The 17,336-nt window shown below is 42.9% G+C and overlaps 2 protein-coding genes across 10 annotated transcripts in view; both read right to left on the bottom strand.

The window, feature by feature from the left end:
• Window positions 1–9,384, bottom strand: part of LOC105569327 — a 77,830-nt gene extending 68,446 nt beyond the window's left edge. For both annotated transcript variants that reach the window (XM_012025692.1, XM_012025693.1), the window contains exon 1: window positions 6,373–9,384. The gene's annotated coding sequence lies outside the window, so the exon portion shown is untranslated. The remainder of the gene's footprint in view (window positions 1–6,372) is intronic.
• A 3,404-nt stretch (window positions 9,385–12,788) lies between these two features.
• Window positions 12,789–17,336, bottom strand: part of LOC105569329 (rap guanine nucleotide exchange factor 2-like) — a 139,549-nt gene continuing 135,001 nt past the window's right edge. For all 8 annotated transcript variants that reach the window (XM_012025697.1, XM_012025699.1, XM_012025703.1 and 5 more), the window contains one exon: window positions 12,789–15,872. In XM_012025697.1, coding sequence (XP_011881087.1) covers window positions 15,841–15,872 — 32 coding nt within the window. In that variant the 3' untranslated portion in view covers window positions 12,789–15,840. The remainder of the gene's footprint in view (window positions 15,873–17,336) is intronic.

Consider the following 17,336-nt stretch of genomic DNA (forward strand, 5'->3'; position numbering starts at 1 on the left):
GCTATAACAAGCGAAGAAACTTGAAAATGAAGGCAAAACGATTACATGGGAATTTCGTAAGTATTTCATAATGATTTCGGAGACACTGTCCCATGATTACATTAAGTGGTTACCCCCTTGTCTTAAGTAGTACACAACTCTGCCTTACTTTAACGAAAATAATAAAAAGGAATAGAAAAGAATTGCAGTTGCCAGGAGAATTATCTGACAAAACTTATAAAAGATACAATCGGCATTGTGACAGCCCACGTAATATATCAAAGTGACAGAATCTCTGACGTGTAAACCTGTTTCATATGGCCAAACTGGTTTCGTGGACGAAAAATTATTTATATACGGACATAAAGTGCACAAGAATAATTTGCGTGGATTTCTTCACGTCTGACGTCATAATTCACTACGATAGGTGCACGTACCTCAGCTTCCAATATACGCACGTTCGCTATTAATCCCCGCGATATTACCATCATTACTAACAAACCCACGCGCTACGTGATCGACAACAACGCGCGCGGTACAGTTTCCAACACCTGTTGCGTAATCGACTCGTGCGCGCAATCCGTCGATCGAAAATGAAAAGGCTCGCTGGTCCACGGGGTGAGCTAGGAAGTCATTTCTCTTCCTCCGTCTTTCACCTTGTCGAGAGTCGCGTGAGAATTGATTCTAACGGTAATTGAATTCGACTGGACCTAGTCAGCAAAGTGTTAGGAGATTGGCAGCAGATTTATCAGATATCCACACCAAAACCATAGCCATCTGTGCCTGCATCTGGCTTTTGTTTTGGCAGCAGAGTGTCTGTAAAATATACGCTGTCAAGAGATTGTCGACAGAAACCGAGCAGGTCCAGTTATGTGAACAGATTTTGTTGTATTTCTGCTGACATGCTGGCAACATATCGAATATATCAGCTTCTGTATGCAGTCGGCAGTCTTTCTGCCTTCAAAATTTGTAGTGGACATTTGACGAAATCTGTTCTGACAGATTTGGTTATCTGGGATCTGCCACTTGAACAACTAACACCCTAGACAGCACAGAAAGTCCAAAAAGAACTCCATTTAAATTTACGAATTATGAAATAAATACTTTTCATAAACAACTTCTCGCACGCCTAAGCATCTCCGATCGCAGGACGGCCGCATCTCGCCGCGCCCCCAAACCGGGCGGTAGACCCAGGTAGACCGGGCTAAGACAGCGACAATTAACAACTATCAACTATCACGAAAATTGCAAAATGGTAGAAGACCCCTCGACTCAATCCAATTCGCTCCATCCGCAAATAAGAGGTGAGGCGGGTACCACACAACACCGTGTATAGATGCATTAGTGGATAATCAGTGACGGGTCTGATTAGAAAGAAAATAACCGAAAAACTCTATGCCCCAAAACGACATTCTTGAAAATAATATTAAGAACTTGCTGTATACTTGTATTCGCCTTCTACGCTTTCGTCCCATTCGAGTACCTCGAAACATTAAATTCGAATCTGCGGATAGTTGGAACTTGAAGTATCAAATTTATTCGTGATCCAAACAAACAGACATTTAGATAGCGTCGGATCCCGACCTGTATGTGTGTGTGTGTGTGAACCTTGTAACCTTATTCAGAAGATAATTTCTCATTTGTTGTCTATCTTGGCATTTGTATTTCGTTTCGCTGACGTTTTTGTTTTCGCTGACTTGACTCAACTTTTATTGGGTCGTAAAAGCGTGGTTCTTGGTACCCCGTCATCCAATACAATCGCCGACAATAACAAATCTTTAGAGTTTAACGAGCTATTATACGCGATCTAACGTAGACTTAGTTACGTCAATGAAAATGATAATGCCGTGTTAGGGATGCGTGTTTCGTGTCGTCGTATCGCCAAACAGATGCGTAAGTGATGCGCAAACGTGTATTACAAAACTGACGTTTATGATTATGGAAATGGTACGGTAAAGAATGGGCTGGTGGGTCGTAATCCTAATCGCCAATGCCCTCGCTATCGCTCGATATTGACCAACCGTAACCCACATTAGAATGAACGGAAAGATGACGATATTGCGAAATGGCGCTAACACGTAGTTGCAGAAATCACAGTGGCGAGCAGGTTGCAGGCGGAAAAAGATTAGAAAGTGCAACGTAAGAGAGAAAAAAACGTGGAAGAAATTAAACCGCGTTAGAGCGAGGAACATTACGGGAGGATAAAAAACAGACGTAACGAGCGTGCAGGGAGCACGAGCGGAAGGAACTAACAGCGGTATATAAAATCAGTAAACGAGCGTAAGATTGAAAAGGATTCAGCGGTACAAACGTACGTGTCGGAAAAATAAATGTACGAAATCAGGAAGATAAGAGCCCGAGCTGAACAGACGAGAGGAAAGGATCGCGAGACAAAAAGTGTGTATCACCAAGTGCGGGGAAGACGATGAATAAAAAGAGGAACGAGAAGGCAGGAGGAGAAGGTAAAGAGCGCTGACAAAAGCGCACCGTTAGAGTAACAGACAACACGCGGGAGGATAAAAGCGAGTACGACGAGGGAACGAGGCGCAAAGACGAGAGGAAGAGTAAACTATCAAGCGAGAGAGAAGTGCGCTCGGAGGGAAGACGAGCGGACGATCGACAGGTGCCGCGAGCAATTTCTTGCTTCGTGCCACGGTCGTCCCGTTTGTCTAACGGGTGGTCGCGCCTAATCCCCATTTCTCATCGCGACAATCCAGAGAGAATATCGGCGAGACGCGAATGGACCGCTCGGTCTCCATAAAAGCGCGATAAAAAAAAATTAAGTAACTTGCGGCGCGAATTAATATCGTCACTGTCGCCGTCGCCGCGTCGCGGTTTGCCTCACACGTGATTGCGTCCTGTCACTGGTCAGACACGAGAGAAACTCGATCTCGTTCCGACCCAGTAAATAATATTCATATATTAAAATGATATACTAAGATGTCGCTGGTTAACGAGAACGGAATATTCAGCGTTTGAATACTCCAGTGCGCTCATACACTGTGAAAAATGTTGGGATAAATCAATTAAATAGCATTTCCGACGGTTAATTTTCCGATTACACTAAGGATATATCCGATGGAATTTGTCCGATAAAATGCAGTTACCAAATTTGATTTAAAAAACAATTATATTCTTCATCGGACAAACAATTTAATCGGATCTTTTTCTCAGTTGTAATCGTGACTAAAATAAACATCAATTTTGCCAGTTTGGTCGATTTTTTTTTAAATTCCCCCTGGTTGATTACCACTGGCGACAAGAAGCTACACAAATTGTTTATTAAAAAGGCTAAAAAGTGTTTCAAGAGGTATTTAAGACGATCCTTAAATATTGACAAGAACTGACTGTAAACAAGCCTCAGTGCGCACTAATGCAAGCAATTGAATTCGCTGAAAGATTACTGAAGCTGAAACTTCATTTCGTCAATTGGAAAAAAATGTTCAAGGATACCTCGCGTTATAAATTACGAGTAAAGAGACAGAGATAAAAAGGAGCAGAAAAAGGTCTTATTAATCTCTCAAGATTTCAACATCGATAGCGCAGTTTCCTGATGTAATAAATGATTCGTTCGTAGAACGTGCGAGCGAGTTCAACAGCCGAGAACGCGACCTTATTGCGGAAAGTCCTTTCTTCCAAACAGTACGCGCTTACGTATCGAGTATTGGCGAAATTGTAATCTGTACTTTGACGAATTTGCAATTTATTAGTAACGCCAAAGTTACTCGGTTCTAATTTCAGATTAAGCCGCTGAATCTCGACAGGTATAACGAACTTGGAACGCACGACGATAACGGAGCTAGAGCGCAGTAGCTGGTTCACACATCGCGCTCCAGACATCGCGTTTCTCGCGATGCTGTTAACGTTACGCATCGCCTGCCCGCGAGGAGTAACGTTTCGGTAAACGAGGCGACGAAAAGTGCCGTTAATGATGAAATCGCTGCAGGTAGAGATACGCCCACGGCGTGAATCTCGGTCTGGAAACAGTATTGTGCGAGTAAACACGGCGTTAACGATTAATAAAGAGATGAACAAGATCGGCCGGCGCTGATAACTCGCTCAGCCGGGCTCAGGCATCCGCGTAACGGGCATTAATTACTTTTTATGTAATCATACACGTGGCGTTGCCGCTGACACCGCATTACTGCTGTTACAGCGCAACGATAATTGCCCCGTTCATTGTACTCGCTGGTACTTTCTCCAGCATGATTATCGGATTGGCATAATCATCGCGATTAGCGGTCGCGTCGCGACGCCAACGTCGCCTGAAACCTTGCGCGAGTAGAGACCCTGCAATCAGAGACTGGCCTTAAGAGTTGGTCAAATTCCCGCGAGTGAGAGAGAAACATAGGCTATCTCACTCGCTTCTACGATCGTAGAATTTGACGAACTCTTGTGGCCAGTCTCTGATTACAGGGTCTCTATTCGCGAGGACCCCGCGGTCGCGATGCGCCTAGGCGATCGTTACACGGCGCGTTTAGGTCGAGGGAACATTCAGCCCGACAGATCCGATAGTATCGCACTTTCTATGCTTTCCAATGTACCGGGAATACATTTCGCCCACGCTAATAGTTGACGATTTACGCAATATCGAAATAGGCAGGAGCGTTTCACATGGGAATCCGCAGAGTTCTCAGAGAATACGAAGAAAAAAGCGGAACCAATGGGGGAACACGGAGATCGATACACCCAGAAAAAAGTTCGTTTGAATTTGGACCTCATTAGACTTTCGTTTCATTTCGAAGAAATGATTTCTCCACCTTAACCAAAGTTTGATCGAGACTGGAATTTCTAAGAGAATTCCTATCCACTTCTTCAAATCTAGCGAATGTTTTAGCAGACGTGAATATTTAGTGGATTCAAAGAAGTATGATTCCAACGTATCTCATTTGTTTAACCAAACTAAATCTTTTTTCTGGGCGTAGAGCCTGAAAAGTGCGTGCGCGTGCGCGCGTACGAAAGCCGGCTCATCGCTCGGTTGGTTACCGGGGAGAAAGTGGCCGCGCGATGACGGACATGATTTTCGTCGCGCGAAAATAGCGTGTCTGGCGATTTACGATTAGCCGGGCGCGTAGGATATTTATGGCGGACGCCATCCACGGAGATTATCCGGCCGACTGATGCGGAAATAACGAGCGAATACGAAAGTTGGGCCGTTTTACGAACGGGCCATTACGTCTGCAGTACTCGCCGTATACTCGCCGTACTCGCCTCGCGGCCGTAACGAGCGAGCGCGTTTACCCGCCTGGCTGCACGAGCGATTCCGCAAGCTAGACCTTGCAACTGCAAATGGCACACAATGCGCCGCGCCGCTCGTTTTCACCGCCTGGACGTATCGCGCGCGGTTAAACGAGCCACCGCGCTTAATCTACGGGTGCCCCCTTACGCTCGTTTTCACCAGCGTCGTTTAACTTTGATTGTTAGTTTGAATCATCTTTTGTCTCTTTCCGAGGGGACAGTTGCAAAGAGACGAAGGATGAATTAAACCAAGATCAAAGGTAAACGACGTTGAAAAAAAAAACGGGCGCTAAGGCCTGCGTCCACTAGAACTTGGACCAAGTTCTGGCATCGATACGTTCGCATTTTGTAATTCTGCCACCAGAATCGCCACCAGTGACGCAAAAAACCGCTAAGAATTAAGTGTCGGAAAAATGGGCTGAAAGGAAAAATGTATACGTCAAAGGGTTAAGAGAAGACTCTCTCCATATTCCGCAGTTATTGCAACACGCGACATCGCCGATCGCTTGTAACAAACAAGCGATCCAAGAGATTCTGAGAAGCGAAGAAAACGCAGATAAGAGCAAGTATCGCGCTACGCGAAAGAGATTACTGGCTTTTTAATAATTGAACACATTTATCGCCGGCGTTAAGATCGCGAGGGGACGTTGCCAGCGAGAAATGACTCGTCGATCGACGTCGAAACCGCAAGGGAGTAGCCACTTAATATATTTATGAGACAATGTCTCCGAAATAATTATAAAATTCTTACGAAATCCCTATGTAATCGTTTTGTCTTCATTTTCAAGTTTCGTCACTTGTTAGACAATAACATGAAATTTGAACATTTTCTCAACTTGTTTTTATTTACGTCACATATTTTTAAGCGTGTTTTTATTTACGTCACATATTTTTAAGTGCATCAGAAAGTTATTTGTAATTAGATGAAATTATTTGTAATCAGCTGAAATCATGTAATCGGTGGGTCAACATTTTAGCAACTAGTAGCTACCCCTTGCAGAAGCGTCATATTGACGACGAATCATTTCCGACTGGGGTTTGATCGCTCGATCTTAAAAGTAACGCGAGGGTGGAAAATATTGAACGAGTCGAGGGAAAAATCGGCGCGCGGGAACGTCGGGTTCGCGAGCGTGCGAAATCCGCTTGCTGACTTACCTGGGCTGCGCGGCGGTTTTCTCGTCGGAGACGTCGAATCGCGAGACGATAAATCTCCCTCGACGAGAGCGAGCCTCCTTTCGCTCGCGTTCAACGCGTCTCTCTTTCCGCTTCGTTTCCTTCTCCCAAGGAAGAGATCTTCCTTTGGGAGGACGCGATCACCATTCACCGAAAGAACGCTGAAAGAACGGACGCGTATCGCATCGGTCTTGCGTGTCGCCTCGGTATTTCCTCGGCTCGATATTTCATCCGCCTTCAGCGTCGTCCTTTTGACTCGGCGGCCGGCGACGAGCGTGACGGAAAGAGTATATCTCGGTGCGCGCGGCACAAAGAGAGGCTGAAGCGGAGACGCTCGGCGAAGAGGTATCGGGGCTCAGACCACGGCTTGTTCCACGGCGAGTCTAATCGGCGGGATACCGTTTTAACGAACCCCCGAGCGCCTTAATAAGCGCGCTCGTGCAGGTAATTGACAATGACCTGTCAGTCGGCGTGCGCGACGTTATCGCTGTTCGATAGATAATAGAGGTGTCTTCGGAAGCGGTTCGCCGCTGCTTCATTCTCTTCGCGAGCGAGCCTGCGCCGTTATTGCATTACGCTTTATTAATGATCTCTTAATTACCCCCGCGCACAAATGCGCTTCTTCCGGGCAGAAAGGAGCCGCGAAGAGATCCTTTGTCCTTACGTAACTGCTGGAGGCGCGCGGCGACGCGATTGAATACGAGTCGACGAAATACGTGGCTCTTACTCGCGATAACTCGTTTATCTTTCCTCTTGCACGGACAATTCGCGGACTCGTTCGATGCGAACGGCTGTCGCGTCCGACGAAAATGCGCGACCCCCTCCGCACTCTCGCTTTCTTCGGGATCGGCGCACTGTCCCGATCGATTTGGTCCCGCGATCAACGGGACGCTCGGCGAGTTCAGGCGACCGATGACAGCCTCGTTATCGATGCGAAACGTTATCGCCGCGACGACGACGAAGATAGCGCGACGCGTCCGAGCGTGCCCGAAGCCTCGATGCCGCGGTAAATGGCGCGGAAATCCAGGTTGCCGCGCACCGACGTGCGTCGACCTGAAGCCGGGCGAGTGCGAGCCGATACACCTTCCTCGTCCCTGACCCGCTCAACCGGCGACCTCGATGAATCACGTCGGAAGCTGATCCCCCGAGCCGACAATCGACGAAAGTTCACACGCGGGGGAGCGAGGCCTTCTGCCCCTCTCTCGCTCTCTCTCGCTCTCTCTCTCCCGCTTCACTTCGCGATGACCTTCGATGAGCGAGGAGATCCTCGCTTCGACGAAACGATTACCAAGATGCGACCGTCGATGCGCGATAACGCACGACGTCCAAGTGTCCTGAAAATAAAAGCCGAGCGCGTCTCCTCGCGAATTTCTTCGCTTCCAAGAGCATCGAAAGTGACGGCTGGACTTATTTCATTTCGCGTCCGCTCGACGTTGAAGAGGATACCGGACTGGTATCGGCGTGGAGCGTCGTGGCACCTCGCTCTGTCGACCCGTTCGCGGAGATCGGAGGCGAGTGGACGGTCCAGGCCCCTATATTCACGCCGAGATACTTCGGGAGACTCTCCGGGCGAGGTTTGCGACGCGCCCACCTCACTTGCGAAAACCGTAGTGATCCTCCGTGAAACGTGTCTCTCCGCGGTCCGTCGCGCGAACAACGGGCGCGTCTGAAGGCCTCGGATCGAGCGTCCGCACAAACGAAGGAAGTTCGCGCGAGGAATTGGAAATGATCTCTTCCGCCTCGCTGCACGACGACGACCTTCGGGGAGAACGTGAAAGGACTTTCGTTCGCAACGATCGCTGCGGACGGCGATAATCTCGAGGCGGAAGCTGAAAATCCGAAGCGTTTTAAAAGCGTCCTCCCTCTGCAGTCGCGGGAATCGCCACCGGCGGAGGATGTCAAAGGAGAGATGTCCGGGCACGAGAAAGCTCTTCCTGTCGGATCACAGGTGGAGACCGGAGCGAGGCTTCAGCCTCCAAGATACTCCCGGGACCTCGCTCGATCATACGTTTACGACGTTGATTCTCGAGAGTCTTTTCTACGCGACTCGCTCCGGAGCCTCTTGAGCAACGGAGGATAGTCCTCAATAACGAGGAAAATAGATGAAGACGGAGAGTCTCAATGACGGAAGATTACCGAGGACGGCGCGGTGGATGCCAGATACCGCCGGACCGGTCGGATGAGAGCTACCTCGTCCTGTCGAATCACTCGGGCAGATTAAGTCGAGATTACGTCCCGGCGCTGGGATGGCCCGAGATGGGATTCGATTATGGCACACTCGCGTCACTCACGGGCATTCGATAATTCCCGGCACAAAGCGCGAGGGGGTACGAGCGAGGCGGCGTAACGAACGTGCACGCGCCTTTCGCGATATCTCGCTAATCTCGAGCGGAATCGCGCGCACGTCGGGGACATGTATCGGCCCGAACGTTCGCTGGCACTTTCGCGCGCGCGCGCCAACTCGCGGCAGCCGAACGTGCCCGACTTGGACTTTGAATGACAGTCAGGCTTTCCCGCACAATTCCCTCCGTTCTACGTGCACTGTTATCACGTCGTCCGTAAAACTAATCCCACGGCGAATTCGCGAAGCACTCGCGACGATCTACGCGATCGATCGATCGATCGGCCGCGCGCATGCCCGCGAGAAGCGGAGCCGCGAAAATCGGCGTCGGGGCATCCCCCGGCGGGCCCGGAAAACGCGAGGCGCGGTTCGATCCCGGATCTCTCGGTGCCGCGCGCGCGCGCGGAATACGATGAACCGAGCGCGCACACACGGCGCAGGTAAGAGCGGTTTTCGAACAACTACGTGCCGGTCGGAAGGCGGCGTTTCTTTCTCCCCTGCATCGTGCATCGGCTCGCCGCAGAGAGAGGGAAATGGCGAAACCATGGTAGGAGGTGGAGGTGCTGCTGCGAAATACGCGGGGGAAGGGATACGAGCGAGGATCTATGATATGCCCCCGTGGATCGAGATCGGCCGTGGATCGCGAGAGAGGCAAGCTCGGTCTCGCCACGAGAGCAACCCTCCTCGGATGTGTTTATCGGTTTTCCGTAGACGTTGCCCTCGACGACGCTTCTTACGTGCGACTCTGCAGTCTCGCCTTTGTGTAAATTTCTAAAACTCGGTCACCTCATTTATATTTTAACGCATTTCGTTATTAGCTTTGTTCGCTGAGCGCCAAGTATACAATGTGTCTGACGAAAGATTAATCAAGGGACACTCGTTAAAATTGCGAGCGTCGTAGTCGAAAAGCTTTCCCCACGCGCGTGTAATTAAAAAGAAATCTATAATACAAATTTTTTTTAAACTTAACTTTCGTAAACGGGCATTTTTGTTTTGTGAAGTTTGTTGTTTTAATTTCCGAGTTCGTCATAAACTAAGTAAAACTTTGAGCAGCGCGATCGCGGTAGAAAGTTGGGTTTCGAATAAAAAAGCTAGCCGAATTATATGCATAAAATACGAGTTACGCATATTAGAGAAAAAGAAACGTCCTACAGCGTTCACCAAAGTCGCAATTTTACGCGTAGTGAGTCGACTAACCCCTGACTGTCAGTTGGTTCCTGTCTAAAGCAACAGGTGCTCGTCAACCGCTGCCATGTGGCGGCCGCACGAACGTAAGGCAGCATGCATTCCTTGCATTTCGAGTCACGATATTTTTCTGGATCGCAAAGAACCGATCGAGTCGTAATTTATATTTGACCGAGAGACGCACGTTGATTTGGTCGAGCCAATGAGAGAAAAGTTGTACGTGCGGTAATGTAAAATCAGCAGGGTTGGGTAAGTTATTTTTTTAACTATATTAGTTAAATTAAAGTTAACAGCTTTGAAAATTTAACTTAGCTAAGATACAAGTTAGCCCATAATGAAATTAATTGAATCAAAAGTTAAGTTAATAATGAAAAGAAATTAAAAAGTTAAATTTGCTTTTACACAAAATCTTAGAGACTCGCGATCACGTAAATTGCTTTGAATTTCACGACCAGCGTTTGGACAACCAATCACACTACACGGAATATGCTTCGTTTCACATGCAAACAAATTCATGCGAGTTCGAGAATCAAATAGCGTTTTCCACTGGGAAAACTAGTGCAACACTGGCGCACACTGAGTGCAAGTTTCTTGTTCCACTGTGAAAATCAGTTCATACATTTTCAGTGTTTAATTCTACTGACAAAACTAGTGCAAAAAACTTGCACTGAATGCAACTTTTTCTCCACCATCTTTAAAGACGGTGGAAGACCAGTACAAATTGAAATTGAAGTTGTGTGTATGCTTAAGGTGTGATATTACGTTAAGGTATGATATTAACATTTTTCTATTTAACTTTATAACAACGATATTGTTTTTAGTTTTTCTGTTATAACATTTTCACGTTTAAAAATCTCGAAAATTTTAAGAACTAAAAATTAATACGAACATTGTAAAATAATTAATTTTTAACAAGTTATAAAAATGGATAATACCAATAAAATGGATGTATATTATTATATATAATAAAATTATAATGCAATAGGATTAATTGAGAGAAAATTTCAAATATACATTTCACAAAAATTTCATTATATTTTCAGTAAAATATTTCCACAAAAGACATATTTTTACCTTTTACTGATCTAACATCATTTTTTTCCATACATCCAATATCAAAAGAAAAAACTTTATTATTTATTTGAAATAACAATGCGTTATTTGTCTCCATTTTGCAATATATAAACTTTAATTGCAAAAGTCACAATTTTGGTTTATAAGCATACGATTTTATAAGGTTATCGTAACGTGACAGTGTATATGGTGTATACATATGTGTAATATGTGTGTTCCACTGAACCTGAACTATTATTGCACCAGTACAGTTTTTATAGAAACCTAGCACAGCGTTGGTGCTGCACCAGTTTTCCCAATGAAAAACGCTGTAAATAATATTATATATAATAGTAAATAATATTATATTTACATAAATAAGTAAAAGTACCACATAATGGCTTTGTTCCGAAATTCAGTGCCAGCGCTGAAGATCTATAGTGCATGTAACGTATACTTGAAATTTTCAGTGCTGGGAGTGAATTTTTGAACACAGGAATTGCCAATGTAGACAGGCACGCGGCGTCTCGCGACGCCTTTGTTTATGGCATGGGCTAATTTTGAGAGAGGTAAATTAAAAGTTAAAAGTTGCCGACAAAATATTACTAAATTAAATTAAAAGTTAACAGTTTATAATGTAACTAAGTTAAGTTGAAATTATTTTACTTTTTAACTTAACTTTGATCTTTTTAACTAGACGCTACCCAACCCTGGAAATCAGTGTGCGATAGTGTAGCTTCGACGAGTTATACCATGTCGCAACGTTAGTGCAAAGGGGTGGTAAATAAATTCCCCGGGCGACTCCTTACCAATCCTTTAATTGTTGATATATTGTTTTGCTGGGAGGGATTTTACATTAATGGGACTGTAACACCTATGCGCGCAAGTCTACAAATGGTAATCTTAAATATGCATTTCGGTATAATGTTTCACCATTTAATTATATAGTGATCGGTAGACTTTTCTCTCCGCCTCTCTACACGTACGGTAGACAGATTATACAAAACATCGTGTCGTACAAAATAGTAGCAGTAGTATCACCTATCGATTTCGTTCCAACGGATCACCCGCTACGCACGGTACCGTTTCCACTCAGCGCTCATCGCGAGACCCTTGCGCTCCGCTCTTCGAACGCGCGAGAATTCTAAGAAACATGTTCCCACGATTGGAGAAATTAACGAGCTTCGTGGTCCTTTGTAAAGCCTTCGGAAGAGGCTCTTCGCTTCCTAACGAATAAATACCGAAGGGTAATTAATTCAAAAATTCGATGTACCTCCTCTCTCGCTACTGAAAAAATACCGTATATACGCAGCGATACTTGTTAATACAAAAATAAACTCGGAACTTAAAGACACTCGGTTCTCCAAGTAAAATCGTGATACACGCGTAGAGTCATACAGACACTTTTTTTCTCTCTAAAAGATATATTAGAAAAAAAAACAAGACTGCTAATCTTCGCTTTAAGAATATCTTCAAGTTGCAATAGAAAAAAACATAATATAAGCATTTCAAGAACGTTTGAAGGAATGACTCAAAGATGATAAGATTGGTGCGCTTCTGTTAGACACAATAATCTTCTTTTCATGGTGACTCTTAGACTATTATCTTTTCGCACTGTATCGACAGACAGAATAACTTGTTTCTAAATGTTCTCTTCTCTACTAATTTTTTGTTGTATCTGGCGAAATAGAAATGTACAAGTATATCTTGAAAAAGTTTACCTATTGGTCTTTGTACTATTGTAAAACGTTAATAAATAAGCGTGGGAGATGGATCTCGATGCGTGGAATAGGATTGCAACGAACGAAATTGAAAAAAATTAGGAGACATTGTACTATGATTCAAGTTTTATTAAACAAATTAAATACAAAAGATTTTTTCTGTTGCTTCCTGTCCGCGTTAATAGACGAATATATCTCGGGGTTATAAATAATTAAAACAACAGAACGAGGCATGGTATAAATAAAATAAAGAAAGAGACGGTGAGCGGAAGAAAATGCGGCCCGTCTCAACTTCCATTTCCCGAACAGTAAACATTCTCGCGTGTTCGCATTGTATAGTTTCCTATCGAGTTTCGTTAAAAGAAAAGAGCAAGAGTTAACTGTAAGACGTCCAAGGCTCCTTTACTTCGAGGCTAAATTTAAGTCGCTACCAAAAGATTACACGATTTTACTGGAACAATATGAAATTTGGAATTTCCACCGAGAATTCTGCGTACCAACTCACAACGTGGAATTCTATAAATAGTATCTCATACGACTGTGTATAAAAATTTCTCGCATAAAAAAATTGTTCAAAACATGTATATCAATTATAATAAGCGAAACTATTCTCAACGTTCAGAATTCTTGATAAAAATTCACCGATTCTTCTCGAGAATTATAAATGCACGTGGAATGACATAGAGCCTAGTGCGCCTAAAATGCAAGATATGACGAGAGAAAGAACAAAGATAAAAATGGATTTGTCGCGTCAGACCTGAAGAAAAGAAAAGAATTTAGTTTTTGACGCTGCATTACGAAGAATGTTAATTACCGGTATATACGTTTAAAAATTTTTCGAGAACGTTGAATATTAATATTTAAAAGTTGTTAGGATATGTACAAAGAGATATAATATATGAATATGAAGGTGTGTGTAAATATATTCCTGTCCCAAAAGACCGAGATGGAAAGATCTACTCCTTCCCGATCCTTCGAGATCACCGGACACTACATCGAAGAGTAACACAGTCTTTGTGGATTTTAAGATTGGTCTTTTAATGAAAGGAAGAAAATAACTAGGAAGAAAATAAGTCAACATTAGCAACAATAATATTTGACAGCAGTTTGTTAAACGAGGACTTTGTGCTTCCCCCCTCTCTCTCTCTCCTCTCCCTCCCCCTTTTTTGAGGAGGATAATCGGAAGAGGAAAGCAACTGTTGACAAGTATAAACACGGCAAGGCAAAGTTTGGAATGTAATTAATGGTAGAGATCCGAGTATCCAAAAAGCACTGTGTTGACTCTTGATACTCACTCTTTTTATTTTCCTTTCTCACATACACATTCACACTCTTTCGCATTCTCTCTTATACTCTTTCGTGCGTTTTTTCGATTTCCGCATACTTGGCAATCGCAAAAACGGTGCCCAGGTAATTAGGCCCTCTTTGCTAACGCGTCGATACATATCGTGCACGTGAATTACAATTTCTTTATAATACTTGTAAAAGGACTCGAGTCTCAAGTAAGACAAGAGCATATGTGTACATGTATATGTGTATGTGTGTGTTCGCACACACATTTGTATCTCTGTGTGTTTATATAATATACATGGATAAATCTACTATAATAAAGCCAACTGCTTCTCTCGTACCGACATGTAAAGTAGCGAAAATTTTTATTTTATTTCTTCTTTTTGTCTTTGTCCTCGAATTCTACGAGAGATACGATCTCAAGAAATTTCTTTCGTACGTTGCGGATTACACTCGTAAAACTGAACAAGTACCTCGATATTCATAAAATAACGAATATAAACCCGATGATAACATCGACGATAAAGTATCAAACTAAAGATTTGAGATTAGAAAAATAATAATCAGAACAATAATTTATTTGCAAATTAAAATTCGTTATGCATTTCGTAAAAATTAATGAATCAAAGTATAGTTTCGTAACGTGTGAACGACCATGCTTAAAAAGATTGCGCTGGTGCAAAAAAAATTATCTCGATCGTAGTCTTCGAAAAATTCGTTTTTTTTTGTACTTGATTACGTCATTAAAATTCAGCAAAAGCGTAAAAGTACACCAACTTTTTCCTTGTAAAATTTGAATCGTCTGTACCAGAGCCAGATTGGCAATAGAAATCTTTTAAAAGGAAGGCGCTTAAAATGGAATAAATCGTTTCGAGTAACGCGTAAACGAAACCTAAAACGATTATGAGACATTTCCATTTTTTTTTACCAATAAAGAAACGAATTTAATTCTTTTAACTTTTAAATATGCAACGCTGGCGAAGCTATTGCGTTAAAAACACAAGAGCTAGCCGCATTATTTTAAACAATGAATCTTTGTCTCATTTCTCGTAGTCCCTTTGCTCTTCGTTCCTAAATACTATAACACTATGCTATTTACACCAACTTACACTATTATGAGACACTAAATTACCTATCAAGTATATATTACAGGACACGCCGTCATATTCGTACTTTCTCTGGCGACACGCAGTATATATATATATGTATATATATATAGTATGTATATATATATAACATCTTTGGACTTGGTTTTATTACACATTTATATAGAATATTACGATCGTTTTCTCTCCTTCTCATATTTAACTCGCTTCTCGCAATCCCGTGAAAGCCCATAAGCTTACTCGAGAAGTGTTCCTTTAGCCTAATAAAAGAAAAATACTCTCCCCTACCGTCTTCTCCCGCTTACCGACATTCACCAGTTACTTGTCGCTTTCCACGATACGTTGTACAAATATCTTAACGCTTGAGATTCTCGCTGATTCCTTCAGGTTCGTCGCGGGGACCCTTGGAAGACGAGCGTTCCGCTTAAATAAGAATAAACGCCTTTTCTTGCAGCAAAGTCTAAGTAGGTTCCGCCAAACCGAGAAATTGGCCCACGCCTCAAGAGAGTGTCACGACATGTTGACGGCCAAAAGCCATCGAATTAGGATGCTACCGTTACGAATGCAAAATGACGTTTATCGTAATAGGAAGAAAGTGTGCGAGTGTCGTCCATCTTCCCTGCATTCTCTTTTCGTTGCCAACGGCACGCGCATGGTATTATCCGGAAACGATTTCTCCTTTGACCGTGTAAAACAAACTGTATGACGAAATTAACTAAATGGTAATCGACACTCGGTGAAACTCGTGGACCACTTAAACCGCCGACACTTGGGCGTCTTCGTCATCTGCAACAATTTAAGATGCGTTTTAATAAATGACACGTACAAGTGTCGAATGTAATGATTGGAGCACGAGAGACTCTAATTGGATCAATCCGATTTAACGTGTGCAGTCTTGCACGATTTAATATCGGTTCAAATCGGAGCAACAGTTTTATATCATAAAAATATTACAATACAATATTACAGCGATCAATAACGCAAAAGTTTTGCTAAATATTAAAAACTGTAGACGTTCCATGCTGTACGATATACGTGTATACAAGGTGTCCAACCAATGCTAGACACAATGGGCCGTTCGAACAGCCTCAGCACTTCCCGCGTTCTTATTTGCCCGACTTTAATATTCAATATCTAAATAATTATTGCAAATATTGCAATACGGTATGGGACTTTTTCTTTACTTCAATCCGTTCTACCTTTCCAAGATAATATTGATAAAAAGCTATGGGACACCCTGTATATGATGTAGAAAATAACTATAAATTGAACAAATTAATCAAGTTTATACGGCTCTCGTGTGATAAACACAAACTCGAGGGAATAGAGACTAGAACAGCCGTGACAGGATGTTAGTGTCAAAATAATTCTTATTTTAAATTTATTATGAAAAATATTACCTCAGCCAGGGTTTGTACCTGGACCGCCCTACTCGCTAGGCGGGCGCTCACGAATTCGACCGCCGAGGCATGTGGTAATATTCATCGCAATAATGTCTTAATTCCCAAATATAAATTGCATATAAGACAATTTATATTTATTTTCTATATCTTTCTGTATTAGAGTCTCTCGTTAATGCGACGCTCGTAAACATAACGTACTGCGTTTCTAAGTCTAATTATTTTAAGATATATCAGTTCAAGAGAAATTCATAATAATTGATGCAAATAAAACTGAAAGAGAAAAACGTGCGACATGGACAAGCAGCAAATCATGCCTTGGCATCACGCAAAAAAAATAAACAAAATTTAATGTATTATGTTTCAATGCAAAATTCAATGATGATGGGCAAGCTAGTGCATTATGCAATGATCTAACATAAATATTGACATAATGCAAACAAATATGATTTCGCATCGCGAAATTATGTGACCATGAGTGTGCTACAAAATCACATTGATTAAACATAAACTTTACAAATATATTATACAGGCATCGTTCATTTTACAAGTAAATGTAGTATTTATTTACACTGTATACTAATAAACACTACTAATAATGTCCGTCAATGAACGCCAATGTTGCCATTCTGTTTAGAATTATGTTCAATATTGCGGTCAAGATTGTGTTCATAATTGCGTCCACTGCTACGTTCAAAATTTCGTGTGTCAATTATGTCACGTTAAATCTTTTTTAGAAATAGAAAAAATTCAGAAAAAGTTTTGGAGAAGTTCGCAAACATCTCTAAACAAGTACCATGTATGAGGAGAAAGAGACAAAAGTTGGAAATGCACAGAGATAATAATCATC

This window comes from Vollenhovia emeryi, unplaced genomic scaffold (genome assembly GCF_000949405.1).
Source record: "Vollenhovia emeryi isolate VEMERY1.0 unplaced genomic scaffold, V.emery_V1.0 DF939124.1, whole genome shotgun sequence".
NCBI lineage: Eukaryota > Metazoa > Arthropoda > Insecta > Hymenoptera > Formicidae > Vollenhovia > Vollenhovia emeryi.